Source organism: Salmo trutta, chromosome 13, assembly GCF_901001165.1.
Source record: "Salmo trutta chromosome 13, fSalTru1.1, whole genome shotgun sequence".
Lineage (NCBI taxonomy): Eukaryota > Metazoa > Chordata > Actinopteri > Salmoniformes > Salmonidae > Salmo > Salmo trutta.
Window position 1 is genome coordinate 14,847,720 of NC_042969.1, and position 19,556 is coordinate 14,867,275.

The 19,556-nt window shown below is 45.4% G+C and overlaps 1 protein-coding gene across 2 annotated transcripts in view; it reads left to right on the forward strand.

Annotated features, from left to right (window-relative positions):
• Window positions 1-4,153: 4,153 nt before the first annotated feature.
• The window catches only part of LOC115205278 (proto-oncogene DBL), a 39,312-nt gene continuing 23,909 nt past the window's right edge, over window positions 4,154-19,556 (forward strand). For both annotated transcript variants that reach the window (XM_029771073.1, XM_029771074.1), the window contains exon 1: window positions 4,154-5,236. In XM_029771073.1, the coding sequence (XP_029626933.1) occupies window positions 5,128-5,236 (109 nt within the window). In that variant the 5' untranslated portion in view covers window positions 4,154-5,127. The remainder of the gene's footprint in view (window positions 5,237-19,556) is intronic.

Consider the following 19,556-nt stretch of genomic DNA (forward strand, 5'->3'; position numbering starts at 1 on the left):
TCAATTGGGTTGAGGTTGAGTGATCGTGGAGGCCAGGTCATCTGATGCAGCACTTCATCACTCTCATTGGTCAGATAGCCCTTACACAGCCTGTGTGTACAGTGTGTTGGGTCATTGTCCTGTTGAAAAACAAATGATAGTCCCAATAAGCGCAAACTAGGTGGGATGGTGTATCGCTGCATAATTCTGTGGTAGCCATGCTGGTTAAGTGTGCCTTGAATTCTAAATAAATCACAGAAAATGTCACCAGCAAAGCACCATCACACCTCTTCCATGCTTCATGGTGGCAACCACACATGCGGAGATCATCCGTTCAGCTAGGTTGGAACCAAAAATCTCAAATTTGGACTCATCAGACCAAAGGACAGATTTCCACAGGTCTAATGTTCATTGCTTGTGTTTCTTGGCCTAAGCAAGTCTCTTCTTATTGGTGTCCTTTAGTAGTGGTTTCTTTGCAGCAATTCAACCATGAAGGCCTGATTCACGCAGTATCTTCTGAACAGTTGCTGTTTGTCTGTTACTTGAACTCTCTGAAGTATTTATTTGGGCTCTCATTGGAGGTGTAGTTAACTCTAATAAACGTATCCTCTGCAGCAGAGGTAACTCTGGGTCTTTCCTGTGGTGGTCCTCATGAGAGCCAGTTTCATCATAGCGCTTGATGGTTTTTGCGACTGCCCTCTGAGAAATGTTCAAAGTTCTTGACATTTTCTGGATTGACTGACCTTCATGTCTTAAAGTAATGATGGACTGTTGTTTCTCTTTGCTTATTTGAGCTGTTCTTGCCATAATATGGACTTGGTCTTTTACCAAATAGGGCTATCTTCTGTATACCACCCCTACCTTGTCACAACACAACTGATTGGCTCCAACGCATTAAGAAGGAAAGAAATTCCATAAATGAACGTTTAACAAGGCACAGATTGTTAATTGAAATTCATGATGGCAAAGGGTGACTGCTTTGAAGAATCTCAAATATAAAATTAATTTGGATTTAACTTTTTTTGGTTACTACATTATTTCATAGTTTTGATGTCTTCACTATTATTCTACAAAGTAGAAAATAGTAAGAAATAAAGATAAACCCCTAAATGAGTAGGTGTGTCCAAACTTTTGACTGGTACTGTAAGTTACATGATTCCAGTCAAATCCAGGGCAAAGAAAGCATGTTCGCTTAGTACAGACTACACTGAACACGGGTTACTGAATATCTTGAAGAAAAATAGATACTGAGAAGGAGGGTTTAGAGGCACAGCCCCCTACTGGGTTAACGGAGGGTTTAGAGGCACAGCCCCCTACTGGGCTGAGGGTTTAGAGGCACAGCCCCCTACTGGGTTAACGGAGGGTTTAGAGGCACAGCCCCCTACTGGGTTAACGGAGGGTTTAGAGGCACAGCCCCCTACTGGGCTGAGGGTTTAGAGGCACAGCCCCCTACTGGGTTAACGGAGGGTTTAGAGGCACAGCCCCCTACTGGGTTAACGGAGGGTTTAGAGGCACAGCCCCCTACTGGGTTAACGGAGGGTTTAGAGGCACAGCCCACCGACTGGGTTAACGGAGGGTTTAGAGGCACAGACCCCTACTGGTTGAAGTATCCATTTTCCCATCTTCCCAAAAAGTGTGTGTGAGTTAATCAAAATGACTGGTAATGATTTGTGCTTGCCAACGTTTCTACCTGGTTCCGTGTTTGAGCATGACATGCATCTTCCAAGCAGAAGGCCGGTGATATCAGGAAATGATTACATGTGCTGTAGCTATAGATCTTAACCTGTTTGAATGCCTTGTGCTTGAAGCCAAAAATGTGTCTGATCTGGGGAGATGCGTGTCATGCGGAGCACTGTCCAAATATTGCAAAATATGTTGCGGAGTGTGAGCAAGTTGTGTTTCTCGTACATCAGTTACCCAGCTGTACTGGATGGGATCGATGGTCTAAAAAGCAACCTGTGTGTTGCATTGAGACACGTACAGTGTTTTCATAGGAATACCTGTTGCTTCCTTGTAGATTAGCACGTGGTTGTCATGACCTGTCCTCTAAAGGACATCAGGAGTTCTGAGGATTTTCCTTTGGGCATCGGCCAGAAAGGCACATTTTGTCATATGCCGAAACACACACACACGCGCATAATGCGCACACACCTACGCATTCACTAATACGCACATGCACTAAAAGCCTAAAATGAGGTATCTATGTCCCATTACCACTTAGTGTTTGTCAAAGGTAACGATCCCAACTCCAGACTTTCTCGTCAGGTAATGTGACCACCTGCTTACCTTACATCAACATCCATATCTATTTACGATATCTGAGAAGGGTTTCTTACTGACCTCTAGTGTTAGTGCTTCATACATTCCATTTCTACATGCCATGATTTGAATCACCTTTTAGATACTATGGGAAGATTTTTGGGGGAATGTGTAAGAATCTATTTGACATATTTATTGTTCTGTGTAATTTTACCCACAAATGTTATATTTTTATTACATTTTTTTTTATTGTGCAATTTCAGTATGCCTGTGTTACTTCAGACAAGATGTGTGCCCCTGTGCCAACCCATATCATCTGTTACACACACCTGCAGGTATATCCTACCTTACACCTCTACCATATCCTGTTCCCTCCACCTTTCTGGTCGCAGGTCAGATTACAGAGCACTGGTTAGAGGTCAGTTAAGCCATATCTAGGCTTTGAATGGAGCTTCTGGTATTTCTGGCACAGAGGGGTATGTCTTGTCCTTTAAAAAAAATGCCATAACTATCAAATATTTGATAATGATGGCAGTAGTTCCTAAGTTCAGTAGCTTTAGTTCAGATGGACTTCATTCCAGCTCCTTAGTGGTTGGAGATACTGTAACATCTACATGCTGGCTGTACATGATACTGAGCATATGCAACCTGGTGTCCCCTCCCCTCCATGCCAAATGTGATTTACCATACTTTCATATGGGAGAAATGTATATATTTTTCTTGACTTCAAGGGTCTGGAGTTTCCAGAGGGTTGTGTACACCAGATGGCTATATTACGGAGAACTCTTTGTAACGTTTCCTTTTGAACACTAAAGCTATCGGGGCTGAGTATGGGCTGTGCTCAGACTAGCGTGGAGACACCGCTGGACTCTCACCTGCCTGGGCTGTGTCCTAGGTCGGGGTAGGAGGAGGACTTATTATATGAGGGGGGGTGGCATTACAGATGCTGTTTTCAAAAGCTTACAAAATGTATTGGTTTCTCGTGTTTTGCCTGACCAAAAAAAAAAAAGAATGATTGATTGTATTTTTAATGCAACCCTTTTTCCAGCCATTTTTGTAAGAATAATCGAAATGTCCCCAAAAAAAGCACGAGCGGCTGGATGAATGTGGAGAATGGCCCTGTCCCACGGCTGACCGCTGGGGTGGGGTGCTGTGGGGTGACGGGCACAAAATGGGCACCTCACCCCGGCGCCAGGACCACCCCACGTCTGGCCCCTCGGGCTCCAGCCTCGGCACTCTGAACCTCCGACCTGAATGTAGCACTTTAAGACCAGTTTGTTCAACACAGTTTTTCTGTAATAAATCACAATATTATGAATGTCTTGTTTTTATTTCTGAATTTGTGGTATGCTTGAGTGAACTTGTGTGTATCAGCAAGCGTACTTGGCTTATGCTTAGCATGGTCTGTTAGTGTGGGCTTTGCAGGACTGCACGCGTGTGTGTGCACCACAGGAGGCTGCTGATAGGAGGACGGCTCATTGAAATTGCTGGGATGGAGTGAATGAAATGCTATCAAACTCAGGGAAACCATGTGTTTTGATGTATTTGCTACCATTTATTCTGTTCCAGCAATTACAATGAGCCCATCCTCCCCAATTAAGGCCCCACCAGCCGCCTGTGGACTGTGTGTGTATGCCTGGCCACCAAGCAGATGCTCTGCGGTAATGAGGTGGCTGAGAGGCTTAACTGGATCAACGGGGCTGCTGAACGCTAGCACTCCACAGCAGAGTTCAGACGTACTGCTGGCCGAATAGCCCTGTAGCACGCCACTCAACCTGCCACCACAGCACCACCCGACACTGTGTATTAATGTATGTTTATATCCTTCTGTTACTCTACTCCTTCCGTGGATTCATGTGTCTGAGTCCTGGTCGTTTGAGGGGAGACGTAGGCAGAGTAACTGAGGGAGTGGAGATGAGTGAAGCTGTGTCTATTTTGTACAATGACACCCGTTCATGTTCCTGTGCCTTCGTTTGAATGTGTCCGTTGTGTGTTAATGTGTGTGCACTTGCATGGGCAGAACAATTTGTTGGCTTAGACAAGAACGGGAGAATAATGTGCCGTTTACAATGGCTCTATTGACACTTAAATGTGTAGCACACGGTTCTGTGTGTGTGTCCCAGAATATTGAGTAGGAGGAAGCAGTAACACTCGTGTCAGATAGCCCAGCAGTGCTGTATGCGGTAGGTCAGCCAGGCAGTGCTGTGTGGAATCAGCCCACAATCTGCTACAGGAATAGAGTGACCACTAAAACGGAGGAAAGCGGAAAGAAGGAGGAGTCTTACAAGTTGGGAGGGAGTTGGCAGTGTGTCAGGATGGGAGCACTGTGCCTCAGCAGCGGCAGAGCTGACGCACTAAAATCCAGACTGAGGGCAAGAGGGGGATAAAGGGAGGGCACAGAGGAAAAAGAGGAAGAGACGCCAGTGGCCAGATGGAGGGTGCCGTGTTTGTTTTGAAGTGTCAGACTGGTGTTCATTAAGGGGTTAGTGGCTGTAGCTTAGAACAAGATCGTCCCTCACTGGACTCTGAATATTAGTGAGTGTGTGAGGGAAAAGTGCATCGTTGTATCAGGACTGTCTTGGCCACAGCAGCTGGAAAACCTACCATTGATTTTCTGCACACTTCCTCTGCTGTACTGGGTTTTTCTGTGCATGCGGCTCAAGGTGACTCAGGATCCGGATCCAGCCCCTGGGAGCCTCCTGACTGGGTCCCTGGATCTACAGGGAAAAGTGGGCTGAAGCTTCCTCTCTACCCCCCCTGGAAGTGGAGTCAGACTGGGGATAGGACCGTAGGATAATAAGGATGTGAGGCCTTGACACCAGCCATTACCCACTATCAGGCCTGCTAGTGTTCTGTCCAGCCCTGTGGAGGTGGATAAGGGGGAAGGGAATGGGCCCAGCTTCACTGCAGGAGGAGACGGAGCAGGAGCCAGGGGGAGAAATGGAGTGCTACCACAGCCTTCTGCAGGCTGGCTCTCAGCTGGAGAACACACTGCAGCGTGAGTACCTCTCCTGTACTGCCCCATCACTGGTATATGGGGACATAGCTGTCTTAAATATCATGGTAGCCTACACAGGGAAATATTGTGCAATGTTAAATATTCTGTATGGAGACATAACACCATAACACATGGACAATATTAAAACTCATAGGGTAGCTTTAGGTCTATTGATGGGATGGTTGCTGCTGTACTCCGGCAGCGGTCATGACGTAGCCATGCAGGGATTAATGTGCTATTTCTAAACCCTGCGGGGATCGTTTTTATCCGTAGCGATCATATGCAGAGGAGATATTTATAAGTACACGCCACATCTGGGTGTGTTTGGAGAAATGCCGAACAAAGCATTCAGTCAGTGAAATGAATAAACTATAGATTTATTATACGTTTTGTGACACTGAATTGATTAGAACTTTCCTGGGGGGAAACTATCAAGGTCCAGTTCTGAATGGTCCCTCGCAGCTTTTTAAAGTTGAATGAAAAAATGTAAAAAATAAATCCTCTATTGGGGGAGGAATAGGAATCCTGTAAGAGCAGCCAGTTGGGCAGATTGCACAATTAAATGATGAAGAGGAGTAGCCATGGTCCAGATGCTACAGAAGACAGACGACGTGATAAACAGTGCCCAAGAAACCATATCCCCTACACATTCTCCTCTGTCCTTTATCTATTGGATTCAAATACAAATCCAATGAAGAAAGGGCTAGTTTCTCATCAGTGTTTCATTTTCTTCTTCATTGGATTTGTAAGGGCTAGTTTCTCATCAGTGTTGATTCAAATCCAATGAAGAAGAAGGGGCTAGTTTCTCATCAGTGTTTCATTTTCTTCTTCATTGGATTTGTAAGGGCTAGTTTCTCATCAGTGTTGATTCAAATCCAATGAAGAAGAAAGGGCTAGTTTCTCATCAGTGTTGATTCAAATACAAATCCAATGAAGAAGAAAGGGCTAGTTTCTCATCAGTGTTGATTCATTTCCAACTGTGATGATAGTTTGTTGGACTTCAGTTACAGTACAACTCCTGGACAGTGGTGGTTTGTACCTCTAGTACAGTTATTCTCAAACTGTCCCGTACCCCTTCAAACATTCAACCTCCAGCTGCGTACCCCCTCTAGCACCAGGGTCAGCGCACTCTCAAATGTTATTTTTTGCCATCATTGTAAGCCTGCCACACACACACACACACTATACGATACATTTATTAAACATAAGAATGAGTGAGTTTTTGTCACAATCAGACTCGTGGGAAGTGACAAAGAGCTCTTATAGGACCAGGGCACAAATAATAATAATCAATCATTTTGCTCTTTATTTAACCATCGTACATATAAAACCTTACTTGTTCATCGAAAATTGTGAATAACTCACCACCTTCTTAATGAGAAGGGTGTGCTTGAAAGGATGCACATAACTCTGCAATGTTGGGTTATATTGGAGAGAGTCTCAGACTTAAATGATTTTCCACACACAGTCTGTGCCTGTATTTAGATTTCATGCTAGTGAGAGCCGAGAATCCACTCACATAGATACGTGGTTGCAAAGGGCATCATTGTTTTATCAGCGCGATTTGCCAAGGCAGGATACTCTGAGTGCAGGCCAATCCAGAAATCTGTCAGTGGCTTCTGATTTAAATTCAATTGTCACAGAACCGCTTGTTGCAATTTCGATGAGGCTCTCTTGTTTACATATCGGTAAGTGGACTGGAGGCAGGGCATGAAAGGGATAACGAATCCAGTTGTTTGTGTCGTCCATTTCGGGAAAGTACCTGCGTAATTGCGCACCCAACTCACTCAGGTGCTTCGCTATATCACATTTGACATTGTCTGTAAGCTTGAGTTAATTTGCACACAAAAAAATCATACAATGATGGAAAGACCTGTGTGTTGTCCTTGTTAATGCAGACAGAGAAGAGCTCCAACTTCTTGATCATAGCCTCAATTTTGTCCGGCACATTGAATATAGTTGCGGAGAGTCCCTGTAATCCTAGATTCCGATCGTTCAGACGAGAAAAAACGTCACCCAGATAGGCCAGTCGTGTGAGAAACTCGTCATCATGCAAGCGGTCAGACAAGTGAAAATTATGGTCAGTAAAGAAAACTTTAAGCTCGTCTATCAATTAAAAAAAAAAACATGTCAGTACTTTGCCCCTTGATAACCAGCGCGCTTCTGTATGTTGTAAAAGCGTTACATGGTCGCTGCCCATATCATTGCATAGTGCAGAAAATACACGAGAGTTCAGGGGCCTTGCTTTAACAAAGTTAACAATTTTCACTGTAGTGTCTAAAACGTCTTTCAAGCTGTCAGGCATTCCTTTGTCAGCAAGAGCCTCTCGGTGGATGCTGCAGTGTACCCAAGTGGCATCGGGAGCAACTGCTTGCAGGCGTGTTACCACTCCACTATGTCTCCCTGTCATGGCTTTTGCACCATCAGAACAGATACCAACACATCTTGACCACCAAAGTCCATTTGATGTCACAAAGCTGTCCAGTACTTAAAAAATATATCATGTTGTCCTGGTTTCCAGTGGTTTACAGAAGAGGATGTCTTCCTTAATTGACCCCCCTTTAAACGTAACGGACATATACCAGGAGCTGTGCCAGACCCGCCACATCTGCTGACTCATCCAGATGTAAAGCATAGAATTCACTGGCTTGTATGCGAAGCCGTAATTGTTTCAAAATATCTCCTGCCATGTCATTGATGCGTCGTGAAACAGTGTTGTTTGATGAAGACATTGTCTGTATAGTTTTTTGGGCCTTTTCCCCCAGCAACAGGAAGAATTAAGTCCTCCACAATAGTATATGGCTTGCCTGTCCTAGCCACTCGGTAGCTCACCATATAAGATGCTTCCAGCCCCTTCTTATTAAATGGTATCTGTTGCTTTTATACATGTCTTACTACTCGAAAGTCGTCTTAATTCTCGCTCAAAAAACTCCCCTGGCTTATTTTTCAAATTGTCATGTTTTGTTTCTAAATGTCTGCGGAAGAGTGAAGGTTTCATTGAGTTGTGAGAGAGTACTTTGGCACATATAACACACTGTGGCTGAGGAAAGGCACTACTCCCAATATCAGTGAACCCCAAATCAATGTAGTTCTCATCATATTTGCGCCTCTTCGATGGTCCAACGTCCCTGTCTGTTGTTCGGTGCTTTCCCGGGTAAGGGGGCAGTAGCTCTTCAGCTGCATCAGACTCACAACTCTCAGTGTCCATGCTAGCTGGGCTAACAACAAATGTAGAATTACTGATGCTAGCATTGGATGTGCTCGTGAAAGCAGAACAACTTGTGTCGTTGACAGGTGCAGGTGTAGTACTGCTGGTAGTAGCAGTACTACCAGTATATGACATTGTGTTCTTATTTCGCTGAACACTAGATGGTTTAATTTTATTTTTGGCAGTGAAATGAGGCTACTCAGGTGAGAGAAAAACCTCACCCAAATGTATAGACCCGTTGGAAAAAATGCATGGACTGTTAGAAAATGTGAAGAAAAAAATGTAATATGTTTGATTAAAAAAAAAGAAAGTGAATCACATTTTTATTTGGCGTACTCCGGACGGCATTGATACCCCAGTTTGGGAATACCTTCTCTAGTATATTGCATTCTCTTCTCTATAGAGGACTAACATGATTGTGTTGGTGACCTTTGGCACTGCTTTGTTGTTGTTGTTCCGTTGTCACCTTGGTTACTGACCTGTGCCCCTGTACTTCCCCTGTGTGAGGGTGTTGTCCCTGTCCACAGGCTGGCCTGTGTGTGAAGGTAATGGGGACATTGGGGAAAAGGCCCTGCCCCGGACATTCTATTTTTACCAGGCGGAGTTGGTTCAGTGTAGTAATGTGTGTAATGTGAGCTACGTTCTGTGGGTTGGGCTGGATCTGCCAAGAGGACGAGGAGAGACTGCAGTGTATGGAAAAACCTTTACACACACACACACACACACACACACTACAGATCAGTTACCTGTAAGTCTTCACCTGCCTCCACCTGGTTGTATTTTAACCTGTCAATATCATTTACCTCTGTGTGTGAAGAAACATGGCAGACAGGGTTTAACAAACTACTTTCCTATGAGTTATGTGAAGAATGGGTCATTTTGAAGCCCCATCACGCTTCCTGCAGTTAATCCTGAACTTACACATCGCCTACACCAGTGGAGGTCGGTGCCGTTTTAAGATAACCTTTCTGGGAAGGGGGTTCCGCTAGCGGAACACCTGGCCGACAGCCAGTGAAATTGCAGGGCGCCAAATTCAAACAACAGAAATCTCATAATTAAAATTCCTCAAACATACAAGTTTTATACACCATTTTAAAGATAAACTTCTCGTTAATCCAACCACAGTGTCAAAAAGGCTTTACGGTGAAAGCACACCATGCGATTATGTTAGGTCAGCGCCTAGCCACAAAAACCATACAGCCATTTTCCAACCAAGGAGAGGTGTCACAAAAGTCAGAAATAGCGTTAAAATAAATCACTTACCTTTGATCTTCATCTGGTGGCACTCCCAGGACTCCATGTTAGACAATAAATGTTTGTTTTGTTCGATAAAGTTAATCTTTATGTCCAAAAACCTCATTTGAAATTGGTGTGTTATGTTCAGAAATGCATTGTCTCAAACAAACATCCGGTGAAAATGCAGAGAGCCACATCAAATTACAGAAATACTCATCATAAACATTGATATAAGATAGAAGTGTTATACATACGACTAAAGATACACTTCTTGTTAATCCAGCTGCTGTGTCCGATTTCAAAAAGGCTTTACGGTGAAAGCACCCCATGCGATTATGTTAGGTCAGCACCTAGCCACAAAAACCATACATCCATTTTCCAACTAAGGAGAGGTGTCAGAAATAGCATTAAAATTAATCACTTACCTTTGATCTTCATCTGATGGCACTCCCAGGTCTCCATGTTAGACAATAAATGTTCGTTTTGTTCGATAAAGTTCATCTTTATGTCCAAATACCTCCTTTTTGTTCACGCGTTTAGTCCAGTAATCCAAATGCAAAAAGCGCGGTCACAAAGTCTAGACGAAAAGTCAAACATTCCATTTGAGTTCGTAGAAACATGTCAAACGATGTTTCTAATCAATCCTTTAGGGTGTTTTTATCATAAATATTCAATAATGTTTCAACTGGACAATACTGTTTTTATTAGAAAGGAAAGGGATCGGAGTTCGCACTCATGCGCATGACTAAACTAAAGGCTTTCAGCTGAGCACCTGCTTAGAGTGGTCTTATTCGCTCCTCTTTCACAATAGAAGCCTGAAACAACTTCTAAAGATGGTTGACATCTAGTGGAAGCCTTAGGAAGTGCAATCTGACCCCACAGACACTAGACATTCGATAGGCATTCACTTGAAAACGACAAACCTCAGAATTCCCACTTCCTGGTTGGATTTTTCTCAGGTTTTCGCATGCCATATGAGTTCTGTTATACTCACAGACATTATTTTTACAGTTTTGGAAACTTTAGTGTTTTCTATCCAAATCTACTAATTATATGCATATTCTAGCTTCTGGGCCTGAGTAACAGGCAGTTTACTCTGGGCACGCTTTTCGCTCTCTGTCTCTCGCTCTCGCTCTCTGTCTCTCTGTCTCTCGCTCTCGCTCTGTCTCTCGCTCTCTGTCTCTCGCTCTCTGTCTCTCGCTCTCTGTCTCTCGCTCTCTGTCTCTCGCTCTCTGTCTCTCGCTCTCTGTCTCTCGCTCTCTGTCTCTCGCTCTCTGTCTCTCGCTCTCTGTCTCTCGCTCTCTGTCTCTCGCTCTCTGTCTCTCGCTCTCTGTCTCTCGCTCTCTGTCTCTCGCTCTCTGTCTCTCGCTCTCTGTCTCTCGCTCTCTCTCTCTCTCTGTCTCTCGCTCTCTCTCTCTCTCTCTGTCTCTCGCTCTGTCTCTCGCTCTCTCTCTCTCTCTCTCTGTCTCTCGCTCTCGCACTCTCTCTCTCTGTCTCTCGCTCTCGCTCTCTCACTCTCGCTCTCTCGCTCTCTGTCTCTCGCTCTCGCTCTCTGTCTCTGTCTCTCTGTCTCTGTCTCTCTGTCTCTGTCTCTCTGTCTCTGTCTCTCTGTCTCTGTCTCTCGCTCTCTGTCTCTCGCTCTCTGTCTCTCGCTCTCTGTCTCTCGCTCTCTGTCTCTCGCTCTCTGTCTCTCGCTCTCTGTCTCTCGCTCTCTGTCTCTCGCTCTCTGTCTCTCGCTCTCTGTCTCTCGCTCTCTGTCTCTCGCTCTCTGTCTCTCGCTCTCTGTCTCTCGCTCTCTGTCTCTCGCTCTCTGTCTCTCGCTCTCTCGCTCTCTGTCTCTCGCTCTCTGTCTCTCGCTCTGTCTCTCGCTCTCTCTCTCTCTCTCTCTCTGTCTCTCGCTCTCGCTCTCTCGCTCTCTCTCTCTCTGTCTCTCGCTCTCGCTCTCTCGCTCTCGCTCTCTCACTCTCGCTCTCTCACTCTCGCTCTCTGTCTCTCGCTCTCGCTCTCTGTCTCTGTCTCTCGCTCTCTGTCTCTGTCTCTCGCTCTCTGTCTCTGTCTCTCGCTCTCTGTCTCTCGCTCTCTGTCTCTCGCTCTCTGTCTCTCGCTCTCTGTCTCTCGCTCTCTGTCTCTCGCTCTCTGTCTCTCGCTCTCTGTCTCTCGCTCTCTGTCTCTCGCTCTCTGTCTCTCGCTCTCTGTCTCTCGCTCTCTGTCTCTCGCTCTCTGTCTCTCTCGCTCTCTGTCTCTCTCGCTCCCTGTCTCTCTCGCTCCGTCTCTCTCGCTCCCTGTCTCTCTCGCTCCCTGTCTCTGTCTCTCTCGCTCCCTGTCTCTGTCTCTGTCTCTCTCTGTCTCTGTCTCTGTCTCTCTCTGTCTCTCTCTGTCTCTCTCGCTCTCGCGCTCGCTCTCGCGCTCGCTCTCGCTCGCTCTCTCTGTCGCTCTCGCTCTCTGTCGCTCTCGCTCTCTGTCGCTCTCGCTCTCTGTCGCTCTCTGTCGCTCTCTGTCGCTCTCTGTCGCTCTCTGTCGCTCTCTGTCGCTCTCTGTCGCTCTCTGTCGCTCTCTGTCTCTCTCGCTCTCGCGCTCTGTCTCTGTCTCTCTTGCTCTCTGTCTGTCTGTCTCTCGGAAGGGGGTGAGAACCATGAGCCTCCTAGGTGTTCTATTGAAGTCAATGTACCCAGAGGAGGACAGAAGCTAGTTGTCCTCCAGCTACACCATGGTGCTACTGTAGACCTTTATTGCAAAACAGTGTGTTTTAATACATTGTTTACATGTGAATATAGTTTTAGCTAAAAAGGATAACTTTAATGTTTCACTATATTTATGAAATTCACTGAGGATGGTCCTCCCCTGGCCTACACAGTAAATTATGTGGCCCGGCCCGCCCCAAGGAGTTGCTAGAGCGTGATGAGCCAAGGAAATCCCGCCGGCCAAACCCTCCCCTAATCCGGACGACGCTGGGCCAATTGTGAGCCGCCCTATGGGACTCCCTATCACGGCCGGCTGTAACACAGCCTGGGATCGAACCCCAGTCTGTAGTGACGCGACAGCACTGTGATGCACTGCCTTAGACCTCTGCACCACACAGTAGGCAGGCAGCCTAATTCTGATATTCTTTCCACTAATTCGTCTTTCGACCAATCACATCAGGTCTTTTCATATCAGATATTTTTCAGAGCTAATCTGATTGGTCAAAAGACCAAAAATCTGAATTGGGCTTTCTGTCTAAACGTAGCCTAAAGACCCCATAACAAACCTCTTCAGTTAAACCTGTCAACCCCTGACAAAGAGGTGTTTTTCATAGAAATAGTAGTCTGTCTGTGCAGATGTTGCTCTGTACACATTCATTATCTGTCCCACTTCAGAACAGAATATCACAAACATTTTATTAGCTTTGCTGCACATTGATGCTACTCAAAAGAAGCAGCTTGAAACATCCCAAATTATAAATCAGGTTAACAAATCACTGCACATGAGCCTAGATGTGTGGCATTTCCTCCAACACTTTGCCTCTACCAAGCCCACCACTATAATCTCCTTATCACTGAAAGCCCTGTTTGGTAAAAATATCTGCTGACCTCAAAACAGTCTAAGCCATGTCCCTTTGTGTAATGTGTGCATGTAAACATGAGGGACTGCATGTGTGTGATGTATTGCATGTCTGTGCCTGTCTCTTTCTGTCTCAAGAGATTTGTCCATGTGCAGTATATTCTCTCTTCACACAATGTAGCTTCTATGAGACATCACAGTGACTGTTGGCTGAAGAAGCTTCTACCCTCCTCAGCCCGCCCAGTATGCCCACAGCCTGCCATCATGGCAGTGCCAGTCATGTGTGATATCACTGAAGTTGAGTGGCACCCTTCTTGGCATGGTCTTATCTAGTAAAATGTGTACTGTTCGCCCGCAAATGACACAATCCCGTTGCTGAAGGAGTGCCCTGAGCACAGCTGCACTCTGGGAAGTAGGAGTGCTGCAGCACCCTCTGGTAAATCACAATTAAAGACTAATAAATATACAAATTTTATTTATATATATATTTATATATATATATATATATATATATATATATATATATATATATAAAATTTGTTTTTACCAAATGAGTGCACTAGGCCTTTATTACTCCTGTATGAGCGAATGAAAACAACTTGTCAGCACAGCGGGGAGGAATCCCCCATCAGTTTAGTCTCCTCAACTTACTCAATCACCACATTATTCAGTAATAGATCTAGATATGGTTTAGGATTGAGTGAGTGATTTGTCCCAAAAACAATGCTGTTCGTTTTGGAGATAATTAGCACCAGCCATTTTTTTTAATTTAATTTTATTTAACGAGGCAAGCCAGTTATGAACAAATTCATATTTACAATGACTGCCGACCCCGGCCAAACCCGGACAACGCTGGGCCAATTGTGTGCGCTGCCCTATGGGACTCCCAATCACGGCCAGTTGTGATACAGCCTGGAATCAAACCACACTCAACCAAATTTACATTAGAGAGGCTTCCATTAAAGACAACCCTCTGTGTTCTATTAGATCGGGAACTCCTAATCCATGATAAAGGAAAGGATGTATATACATAACACTTTGTTTTCAGCAATAAGGTCATCTCTGTAAGGCTTCTGAAGTCATGCAGTCAAATAACCAGAGTCTTGTTGGAAGACTATTTCATGCATTTGAACCAGCTTCAACCGGTTGGCTAATGATGATGTTGAGCAAAAACCACACGGCTGCTTCACTTGGGCTTTAATCCACCAGGATTCCTATCACCCTGTTCAGTAAACAGACGCTATCACAGATCACCTGCTAAGGCCAGCCCTGCTTTACCCTGGGGCTTTAATCTGTCTGGCTGCCTGGGAGTCTGTCGCAGGACCCAGCCATGCTTAGCAAACACTACTCAGTGAAGTCACCTGACTAGGCTTTGGTGCTTGGATGCTTTGACGAATCGAGTCAGCGGGGATAATTGTTTCCTAGCTGTGGGGCTGCCAAGTAGGAAGCATGATTTGGAGGTCCGGTGTGTTGTGCAGACATCTTTAGCAGGCCAGGCAGAGACAGAGTGGTGTACGTCATGTGTTGAGTGATACAGAATGCTGATTCTAATCGGAGAGGGGCCCTGGTGGAGACTTCCTGGGATCACAGACTAGCACGCATTTTCAAAACACTGCAGCCTGCCTGCAGCACAAGCATTCTCCCTCTGATCTAACACTATACTGTCTGAAGTTATGCAGGACAGGCGACTGTAGTGTGTTTGCTGTTATCAGTTTATCTGTATTGTTTCGATTGCTTGTCGTCATATCTGGATGCTGGATATTGCCCCTTTTCTCATTAAATAAAATAAAATCAAATGTATTTATTTTTACATCAGCAGAGGTCACAAAGTACTTATATAGAAACCCAGCCTAAAACTCCAAACAGCAGATGTAGAAGCAAGGTGGCTAAGAAACACTCCCTAGAAAGGCAGGAACCTAGGATGAAACCCAGAGAGGAACCAGGCTCTGAGGGGTGGCCAGTCCTCTTCTGGCTGTGCCCGGTGGAGATTATAACAGTACATGGCCATTAAGGCCAGATCGTTCTTCCAGCTATTCAAACATTCATAGATGACCAGCAGGGTCAAATAATAATCACAGTGGTTGTAGAGGGTGCAGCAGGTCAGCACCTCTGGAATAAATGTCAATTGAATTTTCATAGCCAAGCATTCAGAGGACGAGACAGCAGGTGCGGTAGAGAGGAAGAGGGAGGATAGAAACTAGAGTCTGGGGGGTGGCACTGTGGCCATGTCCGTCGATACCGCTGGACAGGGCCAACAAGGCAGGATATAACCCCATCCACTTTGCCAAAGCACAGCCCCCACACCACTAGAGGGATGTCAACAGACCACCAACTTACTACCCAGAGACAAGGCTGAGTATAGCCCACGAAGATCTCCTCCACCGCACAAGCCCGAGGGGTCGCATAACAGGACAGTAAGATCACATCAGTGACTCAACCCACTCAAGTCGGGTATAGCGAAGAAATCTTGGCACGGTGTGATGCACCCCTCCTAGGGACGGCATGGAAGAGCACCAGTAAGCCAGTGACTCAGCCCCTGTAATAGGGTCAGAAACAGAGAATCCCAGTGGAGAGATGGGAACCGGCCAGGCAGAGACAGCGAGGGCGGTTCGTCACTCTAGTGCCTTGCCATTCACCTTCGCACCCCTGGGCCAGACTACACTCAATCATAGTTCCTACTGAAGAGATGAGTCTTCAGTAAAGACTTAAAGGTCTCTGAGTCTGCGTCTCTCACATGGGTAGGCAGACCATTCCATAGAAATGGAGCTCTATAGGAGAAAGCCCTGCCTCCAGCTGTTTGCTTAGAAATTCTAGGGACCATAAGGAGGCCTACGTCTTGTGACCGTAGCGTACGTGTAGGTATGTAGGGCAGGACCAAATCGGAGAGATGGGTAGGAGCAAGTCCATGTAATGCTTTGTAGGTTAGCAGTAAAACCCTGGAAATCAGCCTAAGCCTTAACAGGAAGCCAGGCTAGCACTGGATTAATATCGTCAAGTGTTTTGGTGCTAGTCAGGATTCTAGTAGCTGTGTTTAGCACTAACTGAAGTGTATTTATTGCATTTTCCGGGAAGCCAGAGACAAAATTATGGATTAGCTTTTCTGCATCGTTTTTGGACAAAAGAGTTTTGCAATGTTACGAAGATGAAAAAAAGCTTTCTAAATTAGATTGCCTCTTCATTACAGTACCAGTTTGATATGAATAAATTGTATCTTGTGTCAACATGAATGGTTGAGAGATGAAGAGATGACAATGTGAATGATTATAAAGGCTGTATCACATCCTGGTTATTTTTTTAAAATGCCTTCCTCTCCATCTTAAATAAGCATGCCCCTTTCAAGAAATTTAGAATCAGGAACAGATATAGCCCTTGGTTCTCCCCAGACCTGACTGCCCTTAACCAACACAAAAATATCCTGTGGCGTTCTGCATTAGCATCGAACTGCCCCTGCGATATGCAACTTTTTAGGGAAGTTAGAAACCAATACACACAGGCAGTTAGAAACGCCAAGGCTAGCTTTTTCAAACAGAAATTTGCTTCGTGCAACTCCAACTCTAAAAAGTTCTGGGACATTGTAAAGTCCATGGAGAATAAGAACACCTCCTCCCAACTGCCCACTGCACTGAGGATAGGAAACTCTGTCACCACCGATAAGCCCACTATAATTGAGAATTTCAATAAGCATTTTTCTACGGCTGGCCATGCTTTCCACCTAACTACCCCTACTGCATTCAACAGCACTGCACCCCCCACAGCTACTCGCCCAAGCCTCCCCCATTTCTCCTTCTCCCAAATCCATTCAGCTGATGTTCTGAAAGAGCTGCTAAATCTGGACCCCTACAAATCAGCTGGGCTTGACAATCTGGACCCTTTCTTTCTAAAATTATCTGCCGAAATTATTGCAACCCCTATTACTAGCCTGTTCAACCTCTCTTTCGTGTCGTCTGAGATTCCCATAGATTGGAAAGCAGCTGCTGTCATCCCCCTGTTCAAAGGAGGTGACACTCTTGACCCAAATTGCTACAGACCTATATCCATCCTACCCTGCCTTTCTAAGGTCTTCGAAAGCCAAGTCAACAAACAGATTACCGACTATTTCGAATCCCACCGCACCCTCTCCGCTATGCAATCTGGTTTCAGAGCTGGTCATGGGTGCACCTCAGCCACGCTCAAGGTCCTAAACGACATCGTAACCGCCATCGATAAGAAACAATACTGTGCTGCCGTATTCATTGACCTGGCCAAAGCTTTTGACTCTGTTAATCACCACATCCTCATCGGCAGACTTAGTAGCCTTGGTTTCTCAAACGATTGCGTCGCCTGGTTCACCAACTACTTCTCTGACAGAGTTCAGTGTGTCAAATCGGAGGGCCTACTGTCTGGACCTCTGGCAGTCTCTATGGGGGTACCACAGGGTTCAATTCTTGGGCCAACTCTTTTCTCTGTATACATAAATGATGTCGCTCTTGCTGCTGGTGAATCTCTGATCTACCTCTACGCAGACGACACCATTCTGTATACTTCTGGCCCTTCTTTGGACACTGTGTTAACAACCCTCCAGACGAGCTTCAATGCCATTCAACTCTCCTTCCGTGGTCTCCAACTGCTCCTAAACACAAGTAAAACTAAATGCATGCTCTTCAACCGATCGCTGCCTGCACCTGCCCGCCCATCCAGCATAACTTCTCTGGACGGTTCTAACTTAGAATTTGTGGACAACTACAAATACCTAGGTGTCTGGTTAGACTGTAAACTCTCCTTCCAGACTCACATCAATCATCTCCAATCCAAAGTGAAATCTAGAATTGGCTTCCTATTTCGCAACAAAGCATCCTTCACTCATGCTGCCAAACATACCCTCGTAAAACTGACCATCCTACCAATCCTCGACTTCGGCGATGTCATTTACAAAATAGCCTCCAATACCCTACTCAACAAGCTGGATGCAGTCTATCACAGTGCCATCCGTTTTGTCACCAAAGCCCCATATACAACCCACCACTGCGACCTGTATGCTCTCGTTGGCTGGCCTTCACTTCATAATCGTCGCCAAACACATTGGCTCCAGGTCATCTACAAGACCCTGCTAGGTAAAGTCCCCCCTTATCTCCGCTCACTGGTCACCATAGCAGCACCCACCTGTAGCACGCGCTCCAGCAGGTATATCTCTCTGGTCACCCCCAAAGCCAATTCCTCCTTTGGCCGCCTCTCCTTCCAGTTCTCTGCTGCCAATGATTGGAACGAATTACAAAAATCTCTGAAACTGGAAACACTTATCTCCCTCACTAGCTTTAAGCACCAGCTGTCAGAGCAGCTCACAGATCACTGCACCTGTACATAGCCCATCTATAATTTAACCCAAACAACTACCTCTTCCCCTACTGTATTTATTTATTTTATTTATTTTGCTCCTTTGCATCATATTATTTATATTTTAACTTTTAACTTTCTTCAAACTACAAATCTACCATTCCAGTGTTTTTCTTGCCATACTTTATTTACTTTGCCACCATGGCATTTTTTTGCCTTCACCTCCCTTATCTCACATCATTTGCTCACATTGTATATAGTCTTATTTTTTTCTACTGCATCATTGATTGTATGTTGTTTTACTCTATGTGTAACTCTGTGTTTTTGTATGTTGTCGAACTGCTTTGCTTTATCTTGGCCAGGTCGCAATTGTAAATGAGAACTTGTTCTCAACTTGCCTACCTGGTTAAATAAAGGTGAAATAAAAAATAAATAAACATCCGGCCGTGATTGGCAGTCCCATAGGGCGGCACACCATTGGCCCAGCGTAGGCCGGGGTAGGCCGTAAGAATTTGTTCTTAACTGACTTGCCTAGTTAAAGGTAAAAGAAGAAGTACATAACCTAGTAGTTGTTGTTGATGTAGGCTGTACAAGAGCTACAATGTATACAGAAGTACACACTATGAACCCCGTATCAATCATTTATAAACTGCTTATACATACTACATGTGGCCTTTCCAAGCTCCCCATAACATTCAAGCCATGGAAACATGAATTATTACACAGCCAGTCCAGGATATCCATTTTGAACCTGACAGTAACCACTACCTGACAGTAACCCTACTCCATGTCTCTGTGAGTGAATGGCCCAGCGCAGCCTGGCTTGGCCCAGCCCATGTCTCTGTTTGTGTAAATGGCCCAGCCCAGCCTGGCTTGGCCCAGCCCGTGTCTCTGTAAGTGTGAATGGCCCGGCCCAGCCTGGCTTGGCCCAGCCCATGTCTCTGTAAGTGTGAATGGCCCAGCCCGGCCTGGCTTGGCCCAGCCCATGTCTCTGTAAGTGTGAATGGCCCAGCCCGGCCTGGCTTG